The sequence below is a fragment of the Myiozetetes cayanensis genome, unplaced genomic scaffold, assembly GCF_022539395.1.
Source record: "Myiozetetes cayanensis isolate MyiCay16 unplaced genomic scaffold, myiCay2020 scf5-8, whole genome shotgun sequence".
Classification (NCBI taxonomy): Eukaryota; Metazoa; Chordata; class Aves; order Passeriformes; family Tyrannidae; genus Myiozetetes; species Myiozetetes cayanensis.
Genome location: NW_026087742.1, coordinates 112,353,191 through 112,374,928, shown reverse-complemented (window position 1 = coordinate 112,374,928; position 21,738 = coordinate 112,353,191). Strand labels below are relative to the sequence as shown.

Genomic DNA, 21,738 nt, shown 5'->3' with positions numbered 1-21,738 from the left:
TTAGCTTTTATGTAGTTCAGGAGCACCTAGAGCCTCATGTTTACAGAATTTGCTGTTCAGCCTCATGGAAGTAAACATTTGTTACTTGTTTTAAATACACTTTGACTGGAAAGCATAACTGAAGAGCCCTACGCAGTGTGTTGCTCATTTGTCTCAAGGAGCCGGTATGGAAAATTTTGACATGGAATATCTGTTTGTCATGATATTTCTAACAAAAAAAATTAGTATTTTAGGAGCTTCCCCCCCCCCTTCTATTCACCACCTTTTCCCTCAGTCCCAGAAAAGGAGCAGTCATTTGACCTCATCTTCTCTAGGGCACCAGCAGGATCACTGCTTCAGGCACACTCTTGTTGCATGGGGTGCATTTGACCTTCAGTTTTCCTGCAAACCTTGCCCTCTGTGAGCTAAAGGCATCACTTCTTCCTTCTCTGTTCCCATTTCACATCTGGAAATCTTGCAGGAGCTTTATAAAAATACTTCCCACCTGCCTTGGACCCTTTTCAGATTAAGATTCACCACTGTCGTGGAAAGCTGTATCCTATTTGAACTCCTCAAATACTTCTCTTCAGACCTGTGTGGTGTGCAAGGATTCCACATCCTTAGTGAATGGATTTAGCTCACAGCTTCTGTTCACTGCAGGAGGGTGGTTTTAGAACTTAAGGAAACAATTAAGGTCAGGGTAGAAGTTCACTGACCTCCTCCAAATGCAGGTGTGCTAATGACAGTGTCTGACTGTAGAGAAAACTGATTGTTCACTGAAGGAAGGTTCATGCAGTAAAAGACTGTGTTAATACTGGGAACAGAATATTTCAGCTGTGTTGTACAAGGAATTTGTCAGGCATAAAATGCTTGCTTTTTTTGCTCAGTTATTTCAGTGACAACCTGAACAACCTTTGTGTTTTCGCAAATGGTTAGAAATCTTTTTTTTTTCCCTTTTTTTTTTTTTTTTTGAGACACTAAAGAAGCATCCACGCTTGCTGTTCTCATCAGGCTGTAGTAGGTAGCTTTGGACAGATGCCTTGGTTAGGTGCAGGCAGCTCTGCTGGCTGGTGCTAAAAACCAAACCTCGCTGGGGAAGAATGAGGCCAGTTAAATTTGAAGCACCGCTAAAATAAATGCTCAGCTTGAGGGAAGGACTTCAGGGTGGATTTATATTGAGATCCAGAGATCAGTTTCCTCTCTGTGTGATACCACTGTCCTGGATGAATTTGGTCTACTGTTTATTTGCAGCGTGATCGTGAGCCCAGCATTTCTAACGAGTTTGTAGTGGTGAGTAATCTGATTTCACTGAGCTGTCCAGAATCACAGAAGGACAGGCAGGCACAGAACCTCGAATGTGTGGTTCTTCCTCTTTATTCCCTGGTTTCCTGGGCTGTCCTTCATTTGCCTGTGCTCATCTTGGCTCTGATTTATCAATCTGAAATTTGTTTGGAAATAAACACTTGAGTGCAATGAAGGGCTTTTAAATCCCCGCACGGGAGGCTTAATCCTTGACTTTCTGAGAGGCTACGCCTGTGACAAAGGAAAGTGAGAAGCCAGTGTGCTTTATTCAGCATTGGTGCACTTCCATCGTGGAAGTTAAAGAGGAGGTTTCACAGCATTTGGGTAGTGTGGTGATTTGGAATTGGTTTTATTGCTTCTCATCTTTTCTCCCCAGAGCTTTTTTTCTTTTTCTTCCCGTAGTTACATCCTGTTCGTTCAGACATGTCTTTATGCTCTAGGAACTCTAGGACTTGGCATTCCCAGGAAAACTTAGCTTCCTTAAACTCCTGTTGCCAAGTGCTTGTGCATTTAAGAATTACCGCGCTGCAGTTTTTATCTCCTGAAAAGGAGACGCAAATCCAAGTATTAAATGTGCAGCCTCTCAGTCTAGTCCTTTTTCCCTAGACGTTTTCTCCTTACCGCAGTAAATCTTATTTTTTGACAGTCAAATGAAAAAGCCATTCATTTTTCCTGTGCTGAGCTGCTGATTAAAGATGTAGATGACTTGTCTCTAGAAAATGGGTTTTCTTCCCCGTGGATCACTGTAAATCACATTTTTGACAAGAGCCAGATTCTTCTGTATGATAAAGTTTAAAAATCTGTTTCATCAGAGCCTGGGGGCTTGAGTGTTGTTGGTTTGTTTTGAGGAATTCGGGCCCAAGAACTGCTGGTGCCTCAGCTCTGTATTGAGCAGCAGAAATACTTCAGTTTATCCTGTAAAGTTTTTTGCCTTCTTAGAAGGATTTGAGTGATGAATGGCAGTTTGCCTGCAATACATATCCTTGTATTTTTGTTGGGGAAGAGTAACCCAGTGATTAATTTGGAATTAGAATGTTCAGGGAGGATCTGCATTCTTTTTTCGTTTGTGGTGGTGAGCTCAAGGGGGTGGGGTGCGTTATTTGGGGAAGAGTTTGTGGGGTTTTTTGTTTTATTTTGGGTTTTTTGGTTGGATTTTTTTAATATGTCATCAGGTGTGTGATTAGACACTTTAAAAAAATCATCTCACACCTGAGGAGTGCACAGTGCTTCTTTTGGTCTTAGCAATAGGTTGTCCATACCTGGCTGCAAATCTGCTTTAAAACTGTATATTTAGTTGAGCAGACAAACCTTATTGTCCCTGGTAAACCCTTTTACACCAAAGATCACAGAATTGTTTTCCATTGAATGCAGTTTTGTTGTGAACTGTTGCACTAATGCACTTGTTGATAAATAAGTATAAAAAGCAGGTCCATCTAGTACCTAAAGTGTAGCTTTATTGCCTTGACTTTTCTACTGGATGTGCTGGAGCTTCTCAGACTCTTCATTAACACTCTTGTCCACAAGTCCATTTCTGGGTTAAAAGAATATAGTGCTACAGAATATAATCTGTAGGGATAAACTTTAATCTTAAAGGGATAGGAAAGTGAAGAACCAAGGTTTTCCTGAAACAAATCAACTCCTGTGGTTGCTACTGGGGTCATCTGCTTATGAGAAAAAACTTAAGTTTGCAATGTCCGTAAATTCAGTAGAGAAAAAAGCAACTAAAGATGTTAAGAATGGTGTGACTGTGCTCTGAAATCAGTGTGCTGCTTCTGTCTAAAACCAGCATGAAATTAGCCTTCAGATAAATTTGTGACTGCATTTTTTTGTGTAGGTTGCCATAGGTCTGCTTAAGAACTTTGAGAACCCAAAATGCACCGTCATTAAATCAAAGATGTTCCATTTGGGGTTATGTTTATTTTACAGTGCACAAAAACTTGTTGCAGAGAAACGATTGACACTGATGTCATCTTTCATAAAACAAGCAACGAAAGTATGGAGTTGTTTTGTTTTGTTTTTCAGAGTGCTAAAACCTTCCTGAACGGTGCATCTCGATGCAGAATCCAGATGCCGACCTTAAATGCTAAGGAAAACGGCAAACCTCAGGTAAAATATAACATATTGTTGTAAAATAGCATAGAAGGCTTCCCAAGGCTCATGTGGAACATTTACAGTGGATTTACTGCTGGTGAGGATTACTCCTCCTTTTATGATGCTGAAAACTCTTTCCATTCTCGTACACAAATGTAATTTCAGATGAGGGAACTAAGCATTACCTGACATAAGTGCTGCTCATTTCCTGACATAAATACTACTAGCAGAGCTGAGTGAGATGGCATGCTTACTCAGTTGGTCCTTTTCTTGTAATCTTGACACAATTCCAGCAATGCACTGAAAAGTATTTCAGAGGTAGCCCACTTGAAATGTTTAAACTACGTGTATTGTGTTTGCCCCATCCTTGCAGTCTCACTTGTCTCCCTTTTGAATGCAACAGTTTTATGTACTTCTAAGATTATACATGGAGATGGATATTTCTGAAAAGGAGCAATTATTAAGAAAAATCCTGCTTAAAACTTGCGACCTTAAGTGCTGGTAATTCTCATCAGACACCGAATTTCAGACTTGCCTGTTGATGAACAAAAAGATATTTTATCTTGTGATGGGCATTAACTGAAAATTTCCATTTGAAAATTTGTATTTGTATTCAGTACACTTGGCACGTTGTATCCTGAGAGGATAACTTCCCCCCCACCCCAGCTTCTTTCAGACTTTTCCAGGAAAATAGAAACTTCCTGTTCCATTCATCCTTTGCCCATAGAATAATAATGAGCAATCACAGGGTACAATAATCAGTGTTGGTAAAAAGGTTTTGAAATTTTTGCTGAGGAAACACTTCACTCATCATTTTGATCACCCCAGCTTAAATTCCCTCTGTACTGAGCTTTTCATTTTTGTTTTGAGCTGCTTAAGAACTATCTCCAACCCAGAAACCATTTGTCAGTATGATTTCCCAACCATCTGGAAGATAAGGGGAGATAGAAGAATAGCAGCAGGTGACTGTATTTCAGCTCTGTCATCATGACTTAGAATCATGGTTGAGAATGGTTAGTGTTGGAAGGGACCTTAAAGATCATCTCATTCCAACCCCCCTGCTGTGGGCAGGGACAGCTACCACCCTCCCAGGTTGCTCAGAGCCCCATCCAGCTTGGCCTTGAACCCTTCCAGGGATAGGGCAGCCACAGCTTCTCTGGGCAACCTCCTGTTGTGCCTCATCACCCTCACAGGGAAGAATTTGTTCTGTAAATTCCCACTTGCTGGCAGCCTTGGCAGTGTTCTCCCCTCATCCCCTCTCCGCCCTGCCAGCTGGGTTACACGCTTGTAATGCGGAGTCTTAACAAGGTTTAAAAAGAAATGAATAAAAGAATTAAAAATCCTTGCTTGTCACTCTCTGGGACTTCCTGATTTTCTGCCAGTGGCAGAAGAACATCTTTCTCCTGTCAAAAGCAGAGCTGAACATCTTTCCTTTTCACAGTGGTTGTGTTGCAGTTGTGTGGAGCTGATTTTCACAGTCAGCTTTTGAGCCTGTACAAACAGCAGATGTTTTGCATTTATGAGTTGGTCTCCAAGCACACTGGAATGGCAGCTTTTACTGGGTTTTCATTGACCTCTGCAATTACTGTAAAAAGAAAGCAAATACTCAGGATCTGCAGTGATTGAAAGCAGAATGTGTTTTTGGCTGCGTGACCTGAATACCTCTGTGCCTTCATTGCTGCTTATGTTAGGTTGGCCTCTTAAAAATTACACAAAATTGAGGGATAATGAATCCTTCCCCAGAGATCAAAAGTGTACCATATGCCTAATCAAGCTCTATGACAAGCTGGCATGGTTGTACAAGCTAACTCTGCCAAGCACAAACTGCTGGTTTTATTTATCATTTAGTTATGTGCAGCATAAAAATCCCATATTGTCAACAGAAGTTTCGAGCATGAGTTAAATAAGGGTTTTTTTGGACTTTAGTCACTTCTACTTCAATATTTAACCCACTCTTTCAAAATAGATTGAGAGCTACTTGTCTGAGAAATGAGCAGCATTGCCTCAGACAAACCTGGTGAAGTTTGCTGTGCAGATTGTGCAAGAGATACTCACTTAGACACTTATCTGGAAGTGTCTTCCAATGAATCCAGGGGGAGCTTCACTGCTAAAGCCCTTCTTTTTCTCCTCTCTCTCTCTCATGTTTTTTAAGTGTTAATAGCAGATGGTTTGAATTGCTAAATCCAAATTTCAATTGCTAAATGACTGTGTTAAAATGGTTCAAGTTTTGAAGTTGCTCCAGTAATTCAGAAGATAAATACTTATGATGATGATGGTAATGATGGAGTGACTCATGTGCCATGAACAGTTTACAGTGCCACGTCAAAACTCCCTAGATGTTTTTTTCTGTCTTCCACTTAATGCTTCATTGGGGTGCAGAGTCTCCCGTATATCCTGTATCCTGGCTACAAATCATGTACAGAACTTTGGATGCTGCTGATGGCTTCTAAAATTATGCTCAGTGTCTGGGCTCAGGTGTCCAGATGGTTCCCTAGTGCCTTCTGCTAAATGATGTTCTTTAAAAACAGAATTTATTTAGAATCAGAGTGTAAAAAGGCAGAATTGAATTTTTCCAACACTTTTTTCCCCTTCTTTTCTTCTTCCATCAACTTACCAAATGTTAACCAGAAAGTTTTAATCTTTGTAATAAATACTGGAAATAAAATGGCCTGTTGTTTTATCCTTACTAACCAGCAGTCAGATACATATTTGAGGCTTAATTCTTCACTGAGGCTTTATTTAAATGCTGAAGAATTAGGGGGAAGAAGACAATATGTAGAATACATAGCTAGGAAAAGTGCACATCCAGGTAAAGCTTCTCAGTGAGCAGGTGAAAGTGAGGATAGCTACATCCCATCCTTTTTCCGAGATGGAAAAGAGCTACTGAGGGCTATTTATACCTGAAAATTCTTTTTCCTGTGCACAGCTGTAAGATGTAAATTTCCAGTTCTATTCTGAGTTCGTTTCAGCGTGGTGGATGGGTAAAAATAACATCTACCCTCATGGCTACAGTGGGATGGCTTGTTCTTGTTGAGTGGTAACTTACTTCACAAGTATTCTTAGCAGCCAGTGGAGTTCTTGAGGTAAAATTCTTCCCAGTGCTAAAAAAGGACTCAGAATTCAGCTTAGGTAATACTGGCACATTCCAGGCTTTTATAATTTGGGAATTTCAGTGCTCGAATGAAACAGAGGTGAAAAAATAAGTGATTTCTTAACATAAAATACTCAATTTCCATAATTCAATTGGAAAGATGGCTTGTATTTAAATCAGTGGATAAGATGATGTTGCAGAGTCTGAAAAATGGGCTTAATATTTGCACAGAAAGAAGATAATACATGCTTTATACAGAAATGTGTTGTAGTATTCAGTAGATTGTCAGCTTTTATTAGACCACATTTATATAGTGGGGTAAAGGAGGACTGGAAACTGTTTTATTCCACTGAATGTGCTCTAATATGTGAAATTGCTCCACAATAGAATAGAAACTTGGTTCCATAATGGAGTGTATGCACTCAGATATAAACAACCACAATTATATGCACTCAGATATAAACAAACACAATTATTTCACCTGATATTCTGTATATACTCTCTTTGTATCTACTCTGTGTATTGAAATCAAGGTATTTTTAAAAGCTGTAACATTCTGTGATAAAACATATGCTCATCTTTAAAAATTATTTTGGAATTACTTGGTTTCTTTGCATACATATTCTGATTCTTTGTTCTTTTCTCTCTCACATGGGGAAACTTGCAGGATCCAGAGGTGCAGCATTTGCTTACTGACAGTGAAAACTGCAGCGTGTCCCTGAACTCCAGCACTGTGCTCAGCGGGGAGGGAAGACATGGGGCATCAGCAATCAGCTTCCTTGGGGCCTTGAGAATACCTGTGAGTACTTGTGCTGTTCCTCTAAGAATTAAGTTTTGCCTCAAAACTCGTATTTTCTTGAAGATCTGGATGGAGTGGTAGAGGATATTAACTTTGCATCACAGTCTTGGAATGCTGAGGGCTTTGGGCTTGTCCTCAACTGGTTTTTACTGTGGCAAAGTGGAAGTAACGGGTAGAAAAATTGCTGCTGCTCCCACCTGGAATCTCAGAGCCTCTGTGGTATTTTTCCTGCCTACTGTTGGGAAGGGTTATAGCTCCATGTTGGAGTAGAACCAGTAGAACACAGAATCTCTGTATGTGTGTGCTGTTCCTGAGGATAACTGCAGCCTTCCATACCAGGGGTTTAGGAAATCTTTTTTTCAAACAGAAAGATATCAGATGGTGAGGGGAATGAAGATAGGTTAATTTGGCAGTTTAGTTGCAGCTCTGTGCAGTAAGTACACTTTTATGTTCCCAGCAGGAAAGAGGATGGAGCAAGTTAGTGTCTAAAATATGTCATTGCTCTCTGTGCTCTTGCCACATACTGATTTGAACTGTGTCCTACTGGCTTTTTATGAAGAGCCGAACAATAGGGAAGAAATCTTGTGCCTGTCTGAAGGAAGGATCTGAAAAGCACAGAAAGGTGCCAGTTTCTCTGGAATACACTCCAAACCAGCTATAGTGCTATATAACAGCTCTTCACACAAGGAAAATAAGCGATGCGAGTGTCCCAAACAATATCAAATCCTTCGCCTTCACTTCAGTGTTCTCTCTTCAGGTTATTCTCTACCATTTTAGTGTTTTCAGTCAATTCAGTACAATTGAGAAAAGATTAAAAAAAATACAAGTCAAATACCACAGTCTGCTCTTTGTGCTCTTGGGGGAAGAATGCTTCTTGGGAATTCTCAAGAGAAAAAGAAAAGAATAAATGCTTCTTAGAAACCATTTTCATAATGGCCTTTGAAAGGAAATAGCTCTGTCAAGATACTAACTTGCTATTTTCTTTATTCTCTCAGGGAGTTGTAGAGTTCTCCCTTTGTCTTCTGTTTGCAAAGCTGGTGAGCTACACTTTCCTCTTCTGGCTTCCCCTGTATATCACAAATGTAGGTAAGTATCACAGTAAAGGGATACAGAATTATGGCTACAAAGTGTGTGGGGATACAAGCTTGAAATAAATAAAATAAACATTACTGCTTCTAAAAGAGGCTTTCTCTGCTGCAGTAGCAGGAGCGTTGTAAGTCACCAACTAACATATTTGTCAGGGTTATGAATTCAGAGGACATTTTCAAAAGAAACAAACAGAAGAATCTGGCTTATCTTCAACAATTCCAGGCATAAATGCTGTGTCTTTGGCTTTTGCAAACAAATCAAAAAGACTTACTTTCTAAAAATGCTTTTAATAATTGGAGTGTGTTATTAAAATCTCTACAGAATAATCTAAATTAACTTATTTATCTGTTGAGTACTGCTGTTTTGGTTTTTTTGCACTTTAGAGTGCAGAGAAATTCATTTTCTTGTGAGTCACGATGGGACCTTTAAACCCCCAGAACAAAAAAGATGTGCTGGAACATCCAGCAGACAGAGACAGGTTGAACAGCCTGTGAAAGCACAAAGCGCTGCAGATCCTGTAGCTGAAACCTCTTGTGGGTGGACCAGAGCTCATACTCCTGCAGGACTGGGTACCTTGAGGGCTGTGGGCTTTTAGGAGAAAGGTTGATGGTGTTTACCTTGGTGCTGCTCTCTGTGTTGTGGCAGATGCTGGTGAGATTATGGTGGTACCCCTGACCCTTCTGCCTTAGCACATACTCCTCTGTCAAATGTATTGCAGAGGCTTTAAAAAAAAAAAAAACCAAAAAAAAAAGGGGATTTTAGACATTCAACTCCTTTTGAAACTTCATACTTAATAGGAGTGGGTTGCTCAGCTTCCTGATGTACTTTTGGGAATCTGACCCTGTAGCAAATCAATAAGTACATTAGGGTAAATATAAGTATGTGCCCAGTGGTCCTCAGTGCCCCAGGCAAACTGTGGAGTTGAGTTTTTCCCTGGCAAACTGTCCCTGCAGATCCCTGGAACTGCAGAGTGCAGGTTGTGCCAAGCTGTGATTTAATGATGGATATTACAGGTCATATGGTGGAGGCCTCCAGGATGAGGCTCTTGTAAGTGATCCAGATCTACACTAATCATGCTTTTAGAGCCAAGAGCCTCATTTGTGAGTGTTTGTTTACGTTTATGTGGTTATTCACAAACAGGAAGCTTGTTAGGCCAAACTTCAGCATGGATGCAGTCCAGGCAATAGCACTGGTGAGGGCCACCAGCTCTTGGGTGACATCAAGATCAGAGGCAGCCTGAGCTGCAGTGGTGATTCACTGGTGGAGTTCACAGTCCTGAGGGATCTGGGTCAGGCAAAGAGTAAGGTCAGGGCTATTGAGCTTTAGGAAAGGAAACTTCAACTGCCCAAGGAGTTGATCAGTAGAACCCCCTGGGAAACTGCCCTCAGGGAGAAGCAAAACAGAGCTGAGAGATCTTTAAGGACTCGAAAGCTCTTGAACCTCAGGTGTAAGAAATCAGGAAGGGAAGGTGAGAGATCATTGTGGCTGAGTTGAGACCTGTTGGTCAAACTACAGGGCAAGGGGCAAGGAGGAAATGCACAAGTGGGCAGTGGAAAGCAGGACAGGTATCCTGAGCAGAGTATGGGGACACTGCCTACTTGTGTAGGATCAGGTCAGGGAGGCCGAGGTGCAGCTGGAGCTGAACTTGGCAAGGCACTCAAAGAGTAGCAAGAAGGGTTTCTACAGGTATGTCACCCAAAAAAGAAGGGTCAGAGAAAGTGTGCTTCCCCCTCCACCCCCTCCTCATGAGCACGGCTGACAAACTGGTGACAGTGGATGAGAAGGCTCAGAGAGGTGCTGGTGGATGAGAGGCTGGACATGAGCCAGCCACGTGCACTGGCAGCCCAGAAACCACCCCTGTCGTGGGCTGCATCAAAACCAGTGTGGGCAGCAGGGTGAGGGAGAGGATTCTGCCCCTCTGCTCTCACGAGACCCCACCTGCAGAGCTGCCTCCAGCTCTGGGGTCCCCAGCACAGGAAGGACATGGAGCTGCTGGAGCGAGTCCAGAGGAGGCACTGAGATGATCAGAGGGATGGAGCAGCTCTCTTGTGAAGACAGGCTGGGAGAGTTGGGGTTGTTGAGCCTGGAGAGGAGAATGCTGTGGGGAGACCTTACTGCTTCCTTTCAGTCCTTAAAGAAGTACTGAATAAGTACTTCTTATAAGAAAGATGGACCAACATTTTAGCAGGGCCTGTTGCAATAGGACAAAGGGTAATGATTTTAAACTAAAAGAAGGTAGATCTAGACTAAATATAAAGAAGAAATTTGGTACAATGAGAGTGGTAAAACACTGGAACAGGTAGCCCAGAAAGGTGGTGGATGCCTCATTCCTGGAAATATTCAAGGTCAGGTCGGGAACAACCTTATTTGGCTGAAGGTGCCCTTGCTCATTGCAGGGGTTTGGACTGGATGACTCCTAAAGGTCTCTTATAACCCAGATAATTCTGTAATTCCGTGATGATAAAAGTGGCAAAATGTCTCTTGCAGTGAGTGTAATCGCCTTCAGAAAACTCTGTTGCTGAATATCCACTTAGATACATTTGTCTTGCACAGTGTCACCTTGTGGCAGCTTATTCCTGTGAATAAACAGCACTGCTGTAAGATGCCTTTGCCCTGGAGTGACAGGACTATGGTGAGATTTCTATCTCTTATTATAGTGTAGAAATGACACAAATGTTTTGCTTCTCTCCCTAGAGCATCTTGATGCCAAAAGAGCTGGGGACCTTTCTACACTGTTTGATGTGGGTGGAATCTTTGGTGAGTTTTGATACTCATGTTTCACCCTTATTCACACCAGCTCAATAAAAACTCTGGTACACACAGATTGCATATATTATTGTATAGTCTTTGTGCTTTGTGTCCACTGAAGGAGAGTGGCAGTAAAGGTACTGAGCTGAGAGCTGTGTTGGGTAGCAGAATATCTTCAGAGCCAATTATATTGTCCAGTACAAATCGTAATAAATTGTGTTGCAGTTCCTATTCTGCTCTTGTGCTGGGTGTGACTTCTGCCGTTTTTCACTGCTGTTTTCATCCCAGAGGGCAAATAGCTAGGGTCAGTAGTACCTTAGAGATGTGGGTGATGTCTTTCAGCAGCATCTGATTCTGCTGTGGACGCAACCTTAACAACCTGCCAGGGCAGCTTGGACCTCTGGCATTTATATTTAAATCCAAGTAGGATGTGAGCACTTCATAGGTGGGCATTTGGGAAGGGAGAGGCAGGCCCAGGGGGACATTTAGGAATCTGGAGAATCCTAAAGGAACTTCCCTTCCTTCTCCCTATACCGAGTTCCCTTTATATAATTATGACATCTCCTTCCTCAGGCCTTGCAACCCCCTCCAGCCACACACTACCCATTAGTACAACCTGTACAGTTGTTGGCAAACACAAGAAGTAGGGAAAATTAAAGGGCTTGGATTGACTACCTGGAGAGAAAACCCACATATTTCATTTGCCCCAAGATACAGAATAGCTCATTTCCCATGGTCAAAGTGTGACAAAGACATAAAACTTGAGAACGAGTTAAGAGACCAGTGAGTAACTGGGCTCAGCTGGATTCCAGAACACCAGCACTGGGGCCATGACCTGCCAAAAAAGGCTTTTTGCCTTGGATATTTGGTTGGAATAAACAATGAAGAAGAAGAATAGTCTACTTCTGTTATTTTCAGGTCATAACTGGTTTGGTTAATGAGGATTTTGCTGTGTGAATTACGTTGTGAGGCTCACATGCTGTGCTGCTGTATGTAGCTGTACAAGTAGAAGTCATTGGGTTGTGTCTCATTAAGTAATAACTGATGTCTTTTGTGTAAAACATGCACTGAGTGTTTTCCTCACACACCTGCGTGCTCTTCCAGGTGGAATTTTGGCAGGTCTCATTTCAGACAGGCTGGAGAAGAGGGCATCAACCTGTGGGATGATGTTACTGCTTGCAGCGCCCACGGTAAGAGATTGCTCCTCTCAGCTGTGGCTGAGACTGTGACAGCATTCCTTGGACAGTCCTGCAGGCAGCATTTTCCAACCTGGATATAAAGAGCTCGGGCCAGATTAAAAACTGCCATGAAAAGCTGAGCTAAGTGTAGACACTGGGGCTGCCTTTACTAAACAAGCAAATAAGTTTAATGTATTGTTTGTCACAGATTATGTGGAATCTTTCACTGTCTTGTGAAAGTAGATGTGTAGTTCTTAACCAGAATTCTAACTGCTCAGATGCTAAAATTTCTGTGCTGTAGCTGTTGGAAAACTGGCAGTTGTACACAGGAGGTGCATTTTTCTTTTATTCTTTTGTGAGCACTGTTCTGTGCTGCGTGGAAGCTGCAGTTGGAGTGTTTAAAACTGAGTGGTCTCATAACACAGCCCTTCCTTCTGACAGGACATACTGGGGAATAGGATCATACCCCTCGTCTCCCTCCTGGAACTAGTTTTCATATGATACCAACTAAGATAGTTTGTAGTTAACATGGGGAAAATAACCTGGGATTAGTCTGTGTGTTGATATTCAGAATGCTTGTTTTTCTGTCTTTACAGTTGTACATGTTCTCTACAGTCAGTAAAATGGGACTTGAGGCCACTGTGGGTGAGTATTTTTAAATTATACTGCCTAGCTTTCTGTGAACTTTACAGTTATGTTCCTTTGATGCTCTTTCCTTTTTATTTTATCTTTTCCCTTAGAGGAGGAAGTTTGGAGGGAAGTTCCTTAAACTTGTTCTTGCAGGCTTTTTACAGGGTAAAGGGAGGAGGTAGGAAGTGAGTAAAGGTTGGCATGAGAACAGTGGTTTAGTTCATATAATTAGTCTTCTTTCTAGAGCTTGTTGTGTCAGTGCATACTTTTTATTATATTCCCTATGCTAAATGTTAGAGCTGTTTAAGGACTACTTGTAGTACTTTTGACAGCAATGTTTACTTGTATAGGCTGAATTCACGTGTGGTTTTCTACCTCTTACCTCAAAACAGAAGTTAAAACACAAGTACAGACTGTAGTGTCTCCCCTGCCTAAAGGCCTCCGTCAGGTTTAGGGTCCTCTGGTGCTGTACAAGCAGAAAAGGGGCTTAGGGATGTACCCTGTGAGTAACCCTGCTCTTGCAGTGAGTTTGGTCAAATTTTCCCCTTTCTCTGACCTACCAGGATGAATAAAGCCCCTGGGAAGTGCTTTTTGTCACAGCCCCATCTTCTGTTATGTTTGAGAATTCACACCACAAAGTAAAGCATTGAAGAGAGGGAGGAACATACATTGGTTTTCTTCCTTTCCCAATTCTGTAATGGGGTCAGGGGAGCCAAAGATGGATTAAACCATTTGGGAACCATAGGCTGTGATGTCTCCTGTTAACAGTCTTTCAGGCAACTCAGATTTTCCCTTTCTTTTTTTAACTTTCTACAGTGATGCTGCTTATCAGTGGTGCCCTGGTGAATGGCCCTTATGCCCTGATCACCACTGCTGTCTCTGCTGACTTGGTGAGTTTGGCTTCCACTCTGTTTCCCTGCAGCAGTTTGGCCTCCAGAGAGAGTCCTTTGACTTCTGCAGGGTCAACAGGGAAGGGGCTGCATTGTCCCAGAGCAGAGGAGCTGGAAAGGCAGTGCTGAGCTCAGCCATTGAGATTATTTTAGTTTGTGTATCGGTATGAAGGAGTGTCACGCTCATGAGAGGCTTCTAAATTATTCTTGACCACTAACAAGACACCAAATCTTGTAGATGAAGGTTGCATGCAAAGCCAGGCCTCTGTACAGGTGCCTTCTCCCTTTTTATATTTTACATCTTTAAATGAGGGGAGGAGCTGTACCTGTGTGAGAGATGACTTAATTCCCATCAGGGAAGAACGCTATTCCTGCCACAGACCTTTACAAAAGTATAAGTATGTAAAAATAAAAAGTCAAGGTTCAGATGCTGCCCTCTGCCCTGCAGTTGCTCAGGCTGCCAAGCACTTCCAGATGGATCAGGTCACACAAATGCCATGTGAAAATATCAACCCTGCTGCCTGTTCATTAGGGAGGCTTTGGAAGGTGTTGGTTCCTTAAGGCACCAAGCAAGAAGCAAAAGTCCTCTAACAAATGTGCTAAATACAGGAAAAGGGAGCAGGACAGAAACCTCTGGAGCCCTATCCTTGGGCTTGGAGGTCTTGGCAAGACCAGGGTGACCCCCGTGCATTGCCCATTTTGCCCTTGCTGAAAGAGCTGCTGTCTGGAAAGTGAGACCTGACATTGCTGGATATTTAAGCCACCTTCACAATATGTATCTAATGTGGAGGGGTGTGAGCTGGATGATGTTTCAAGGACTTCTTCAGGGTTCAGCTCAGGAGGGTCTAAGCCATCTTTGTCACTTCAGGGCACCCACAAAAGCCTGAAAGGGAACGCGAGAGCCTTGTCCACAGTGACGGCGATCATCGATGGAACTGGATCTGTAGGTAAGCCAGAGTTGAAGATCACCTGCCTTCACTGGGGTAGGTTAAAACTAAGGATCTTTGACAAATTGGGCTCTCTCTTCAGCTCACATTTTGCCAGAACAGCTTTGAAAATGGGGAATGGCACAGACTTAGCCTGAAACCTCTAGTGGTCCCACACCTGAGGGTGTTAGACTGATACTGGGCACAGACAGCAACAGTAGATGCCATTGGGTTGTTTCTAGGATGAGGGATATTTTATTCATGCCCTCTGCACCGGTATGTGAAAGGGAAGATTGAGTAACATTCAGCTTAATACTGGATGATCATTTTGTTGAGCCAAAGGCAGACATTTATCACACATTCAGCCTTCCAGCTTCCCTGGGTTAGGTTTTGCTTTGGATTGCATCTGCACCAGTAATGTTTTGCACTTTCTGAGACTTTTTAATGCATAAGGTGATACTGAGTTAACTAGAATCATAGAATATGCTGAGTTGGAAGGGAACCATCAGGATCATGGAGTCCAACTTCTGTCCCTGTACAGGGCACCCCAGAAATCACACCACGTGCCTGAAAGCATTGTCCAGACACTTCTTGAACTCTGTCAGGCTTGGTGCTGTGACCATTTTCCTGGGGAGCCTGTTCCAGTGCCCAAACTCCCTCTGGGAGAAAAAACATTTCCTGACATCTGACCTAAACTAGGTGGAAAAATTGATACTCTAACTCAGAGTTAACTGTATTTTAGTGTATCTTACACTGCAGAATTTGACAACACTAATACTGTATTTTAGGTGCAGCTTTGGGACCTCTCTTGGCTGGTCTTATTTCCCCATCTGGTTGGAACAACGTGTTTTACATGCTCATGGTGGCAGATGCATGTGCCTTGCTAGTAAGTCTACAAATATTATTTAGTTGCTGTGTATTCCCTCTGTGCAAGACTATCCCGAAATGCAAATTTCCCCTTTGCCATTTCAGTGCTCCATCTTCTGTGAAACTTCCACTGTGTAGGAAATTTCCAATTAAGGAGCAAATCTGCTCGTTTTGAAATTTCTCATCCAATTTTAATCAGAAGTGCAGGTTTAGTTCTGATGCAGTTCCCAAGCAACAGGAATTAACAGCTGTTAATTGCCGGCTGAGCAGCTTTCAGCAGGCTTAATTGTAAATAAACTTTCATATCCAGACCTGGAAGTTGCCTCAGATTCCTCTCACGGCAGAAGGACTTCTGTTTTCTTGAAAGGCGGTTGAGCAAAGCGATAACAAATGTTCTCCTACCTTGCCGTATCCCCAAAATCGCCGCGATAATGAAGCCGTTGAAAGTTAATACATCACATTTTCCAGATGGGCCCTAAAACTGCTGCAGTAGCTTAGATGAAAAACTGGCATCCTAACTTTTGACAGTAACCAGGAGCAGATGTTTAGGGAAAAGGAATGGAGCACATGTGTAGTGGCTTCGTTCAAAGCACATCCATTTTCCTTTTTTTTGTAATCCTGAGATCCTGTGCGCTCGAGAGAAAGATCTGAAGAGGGGTTTGGGTTGGGGTTTCTTTTTCATTTCTGACTTGCTCTGCTCTGCTTTTAAAGACCGAGGAAAGCACAAAAAGACACAAGTCTTGCTGCACCTTTGAAGTCAGTCTTGCTGCACCCACCTGTAGGTCACGTTTCTGTGTGTTCCAGAGATCCCCCTGGCAGGTGTTCTGTACCTGCTTTGTTCTTCCCCAGAGCAGAATCATGCTATGAACCACCTCAGAGGTGTCCTGAAGTGTCACCTGCTTCTCCTCTCCTTTGAAATCCTGGGTGGAAGTGCTTGTGAAAGGGCAAGGGTGACTGTGAAACACTCTCAGGAGCTCATGCTGAGAGTGCCAAACCACTCCTTCCTGACACGAGAAAGTCTTGCTTTGAGTTACAGTTAAAGCTTTTTTTTCTTTTTCTAAATTCAAGTTAACCTCAAAAATTTGAAGTAATTTTTTCACATTTAGGATTTGAAATCTCTGGAAATTCAGTAAATAGATTAGGTAAGTTAATAGCTGATGTGTTTGGTAGTCAGCAGCTCAGTAAATCCTGGTTTGTGCTGTTTTCAGTATTAGGTATTTCCTACTGCAGAGTGAGGTTTGGGAGCTTATTGTACTTCTCCCAAATAGACCTAAAGCTCTGTTGTTGGTTTTTTTTTTTTATAGTAATTGAAAAGTGAAAACAAAAAACCCACCACTTTTCTTTGCAGAATCAATTAAAACACCTTTGCAAAGCTCTGTTCTTGAGAGGACTGGCTCTGCTGTTGTAATAAATCCTTTTTTGTGTAACTCTTGTTCTGGTTTTCCTGTCCTTTGCAGTACAGCATAAAGATGCCTGTGTGCAAATGTTATTTCTTCAAGGGAATCTAGAGGGGCTTTAGTCTCTTATGGGGTACTCAGTTCTGTCATTCTTGGCCACTTCTGTACCTCCAAAATGTTAGGTTTAACTTCTTAAAACACTAATACTTAGAATAGTGAAGGAACTTCCATTTATGACAGTGAGAGTCTGAGGAGAATGTAGCCAGAAACAGTGAGGAACCCTGAAAGTTCTAATTCTGTCCTTAAAGTACGTGAGAATCACCAATTTTAACTGTAAAATTACTTTGCTGGTACTATCTTAGTAGCCCTTTTAAAGTGCACTGGAAATTCCTGATCCAGCACAGGCACACAAACTTGACTCATCTTGACTAATTGTGTGATGAAAGCTTTTCACACACAGAGTTGTTTTTCCAAATAACAGTTAAAATACTTTTATGCTCAAACATTCCTATCTGCTGTGTTTTCTTGAAATCTTGGGTTCCCTCTGCTGGTTTCTTTACATGTTTGCCAGAAAAATGTTCTTGTTTTTATGAGAAAATTGATCTCTTAGTTGCAGAAAGGAAACTACTTTCCTCTTACCTATTCACTGTGAAAACTCCTCCTCCAAACATTGACTGAGCATCTGTAAATCTTCAAATTTTTTAAGTTTTTTTTTTTTAAACTGAGTTCAGCATTATAGGGTAATATTTCAAATGAGAAACTCTTCAAGCAACAATGAACATCTTATGCTGAAGTAAGTTTCTTAGCTTATTTGTTTGTCTGTTTATAGATACTAAAACAGATACTGTGGTTGTTTTTGCAGCTCTTACTCCGTCTTATTCAGAAGGAACTTCAGTGTGATGCAGATCACACCCTGTAAGTGCTGTGTTTTACTGTTGCTTGTTAATAATGGTTTAAAACACATTACTGATCCTTTCATATGTAATCATTAAGGTTAGAGAAGACCTCTAAGGTCATCAAGTCCAACCTTTGCCTTGTAGTACATAACCCAGACTGAAAGTGTTACAGTCCGTTTATGTCTGGGTTAATTTTGCTTCAGAAGAGTAATCTCAGTTTGATGTTTACAAATCATGAACAGTTTTCTTCAGAACATCTTTTGAAAATACCTGGAAGCACACCTCTGTCCCAGTCTCTTGGTTATGGTGTATTTTTTCCTGGATTTCATCCTGCAGGTGGGGAAAATAAGCCCCTCAATTGCTTGATCTGGGTTTAATAATAGTTTCAAATTCACGTTTTTCCAAAAACGTCTCCTTAAAGAAAAGGGTGACTCTGAATTTACAGTGGTTTGAATGGAGGGGGGAAAAAAATCCACTGAACCAGTGGGGTTACACTTGCAGATGCAAAATCTGAATTGAGCCTGAATCTGAAGTGTGCAGTTTTGGAGAAGTAACATGGACAGAGAACAGAAAACACATGGCAGGGGATAGATCCTGCCCTTTGGAGCTGGAGGCTGTGAGACCTCACACCTAAATCTTTCCTGCCTGGTTTGTTCTTCCCCAGGTTTAAAGAGCACTGAGCTACGAGAGCAGAGCTGGAATAAGGACTGCGTCAGTGGTCGGAGCTCTTCCCTGAAATCCAAACCTCATGGGATGATTTATTCTGTCTTTAAGAGGTTCTGTTGGGTGAAGAACTTTGCACCTTTACAGGAAGCAGTGTGAGAAACGCAGCTGGTGAATCCCTGAAGCTCTTTATTTTTGCACATGAGTAAGTACCTCAGGATGGCAACTGTTCATCAGAGGAAGAGACGGGAACCTTGGGAAGGTTTTAGCAGCACGCCTCAACTTGAGCCAAAGAGAAATACCAAGTGCCTTTTTTAATTCTTTTGATAGGATGTTTTTAATTAAAATTATGAACTGTGTATTTGCCAAAAATCAAGGCAAAACTAGAGCAGAAGGAAGTTGAAATTGTACCAGCCTGGCAGTGGCTGTCCCAGTGTCAGCGAGCGAGGTCTGTGTCTCTTACGTCATCTTGTGTACATTGAGGGCATCACTTCACAGAGGACAATATCAGCTGGTCATTAAGATGTGCTGCTGTTAGTATTTTGAAGCTGCTCAGACAGCAGCCACCCACTGTATTATTAGTTTATAACTACAGTACTGCTTCCCAAGGACAACATCCAGCCTTTTGGTAGGTAATGAAATGGAATTTACTGTTGCCATGTACTGCAGTTAGCAGTTTTCACAGATTCTCTGGGTGAGTGTTAGTCCTCAATTAGGATTGTGCAAAAAAAAAAAAAAACAAAAGAAAACAGGAGTCCTAAGCAACAAAAAGCAGCTTATGAGTCAGAATTTCCAGTGGGGGCTCTAATGATTTTCAGGGCATTATAAACTGGCTGTGCAAACGTCACGTAATTGTCTGCCAGGCTGGGCTGAAATGAGAGGTGGTTTCTTGTGAGCTGTGAGCTGTCCTTGTCTTACAGCACTCGTGGGTTGAGCAGATGAGCTGCTTCAGTGCCCACTTGCCACAGTGATCTCTGTTGGGTACTCGTGATTCCAGTGCTGGGGTGGGCACGTGGCAGTTGTCAGATCAGGGCCTTTAACATCCAGAAATGTCTCTCAAGTGGCTCATTTCCAGTGGCTCTGAATTTCAGAATTTGGGGCCGAAATATCAGAAAAATTAGCTGTGTGGGCAGTAGTTTGTAAGAGAACATTTGAGTAACTAGTGTTACCCAGAAAATAGATGGTTTAGTGTCTTCAGGACATATAATTTCTTTGTCCAGCTGCTTTGCAAACAGACGTTTCTGTGATTTTTTTTTTAAAGATGTATAAAGTGAAAAGAAGTCCTTTTTGTATGAGGTGTTTATACTTAAATCACAAAGGCTAGATAATTTAAACCATGTGTTGTCCTTAACTGTATTTATTAAAGCACTAGGCATATGTCTTGTTCTGAGCTATGCTCTTAAGTTCTGTGAAACAATGCAGCAGTCTTTGCACTCGATTAACAGAACACTCTAAAACAGCCCTGCAGAAATGTCCCATCAGCTGCTGGTGTTGTGTTCCACGTGCTGGCACAGCACCTGCTTTCCAGGGCTGTAATTTTGATAGTTGCTCAGTCTGTTGAGTCGCTTCACTGGTTTGATTCAGCACTTGATTTATGCTTGAACACTGTAAGAAGGTGCTCATTTTTAACTGTTTTGCTGAACAGAGGTAGAGGGAAGACCTCAGTGCCACAGGGCCTTAAGGAAAGTGTTGGGTCCTTGCAGAGGAACAGTAGGTAGGCCCTGTCCCTGCAGTTACCTGGATGAATGGTTGACTTCACACATTTTGGGTAAGCCTGTTCAGACCACTGGGGAAGGTCTCAACATCTAAATGCATAAATCTGGGATGTGCTTGGGCTGTGAGCTGTAGTTAAATGGGAAGGAATTCTGCACCAATGTTGCTTGAAAAGACTTCTATCCCCAGTGGATTGAAACAGCTTCTGTTGGGGGGAAAAAATAGCACTGCAACCCCAAGACATCCATACTGGCACAGCTTCAGGGGCTGTGTGAGGAGGGAGGGATTGGATGGAGGAATTCTTTAGCTGAAGATTCCAATCCCTTTCCCCTAAAAACGTATGTAGAGCTTTGTATTAGTTTATTGAAACAATTCAAACCCTGCTGGGCTCAGATTTTGAGAAGCTGTTCCCTGTGGGCTGAGGTCTTAGTTTTAAAAAGCTTTTGGTTGTATTTCACAGTTAGAGGCTGTAAAGATACTTTGTTTGTGTTTGGGTTTCACTTGTTGGGGCTGCTGCTGTTATTTATTTATTTATTTGAATAGCTTTTGCACTTCAGTGACTGGGGTATGGGTTAGTGATGAAGTTGGAGGTGCTGGGCCGAGTCCTTCCTTCCTTCCCTCGATTGTAGGAGGGAGTTGGGACTCTCAGCGTGCCCGTGTCTCCTTCCATGTTAATCTGCAGCATTTTGGTTCCTCCCAGCTACAAAACTGCTGGACAAGAAGATGAAGATTTGCTTTTCTTTCTTGAAAACCCTAAAGGATCCCCCTTTAGGTGGATAAACAGTGTGTTTTGTTAGTATTGGGTGTCGGTATGCGTTGATCTGGAAATGAGCAAGACTGACAAAGTCGTGTATGTAGAAATGTGAGTGACCAGTAGGTACAGCCAAATTTAAATATGACTGCAGGGTTTGTTCGTTTTTTTAAGGCTGGTTATTGTGAATTTTATCCTTTACCAACCTGTGTTGAATAAAAATAGATTCTGTTCTAAAATGAGAAATGGTGATTACTTTGTCTTTTACATCTCCGTGAAGAAATGCTCCATTTATGGGTCGGAAGGACAGATATCCCTGTGAGAGTAATGAAAATGGCTCATTAGGAGAACAAATTGGACCCTTCTGTTTTAAAATCAGTGCCCTTCTTAACTTCAACATGTCATTTATTTTCATTTTGTGGAATTGTGGCTTGTATTTCCAGTCAGCTGCATCAGATGGGTATATTCTATTTACTTTGGTATGGCAGGGAAGGAGAAACTTGCCTGAGTCTGACTTGACATGTAGTTTTAAGGTGACTTTTTTTGTTGTCTGCTTTGCCTGCTCTTCAGTACATATGGAATTGAAAAGCTTCACCCTTTCTCTCTTGCTCTGATCACCTTGAGTATTTGTTGCTGTGATTCTGTTAGGATGTTTGATAGGGTTTGTGCGCCTCTGCCCGAGATAAAATGTCCAGACTGCAGACACACTGGGGAAAAAACTGATTGGA

The 21,738-nt window shown here is 42.0% G+C and overlaps 1 protein-coding gene across 7 annotated transcripts in view; it reads left to right on the top strand.

Annotated features, from left to right (window-relative positions):
- Positions 1-21,256, top strand: part of SLC37A1 (solute carrier family 37 member 1) — a 38,076-nt gene extending 16,820 nt beyond the window's left edge. For all 7 annotated transcript variants that reach the window (XM_050332395.1, XM_050332397.1, XM_050332401.1 and 4 more), the window contains 11 exons: positions 3,304-3,387; positions 7,131-7,262; positions 8,258-8,348; positions 11,046-11,108; positions 12,204-12,289; positions 12,874-12,922; positions 13,724-13,797; positions 14,666-14,744; positions 15,512-15,609; positions 17,850-17,902; positions 18,548-21,256. In XM_050332395.1, the coding sequence (XP_050188352.1) occupies positions 3,304-3,387; positions 7,131-7,262; positions 8,258-8,348; positions 11,046-11,108; positions 12,204-12,289; positions 12,874-12,922; positions 13,724-13,797; positions 14,666-14,744; positions 15,512-15,609; positions 17,850-17,902; positions 18,548-18,563 (825 nt within the window). In that variant the 3' untranslated portion in view covers positions 18,564-21,256. The remainder of the gene's footprint in view (positions 1-3,303; positions 3,388-7,130; positions 7,263-8,257; positions 8,349-11,045; positions 11,109-12,203; positions 12,290-12,873; positions 12,923-13,723; positions 13,798-14,665; positions 14,745-15,511; positions 15,610-17,849; positions 17,903-18,547) is intronic.
- Positions 21,257-21,738: the final 482 nt, after the last annotated feature.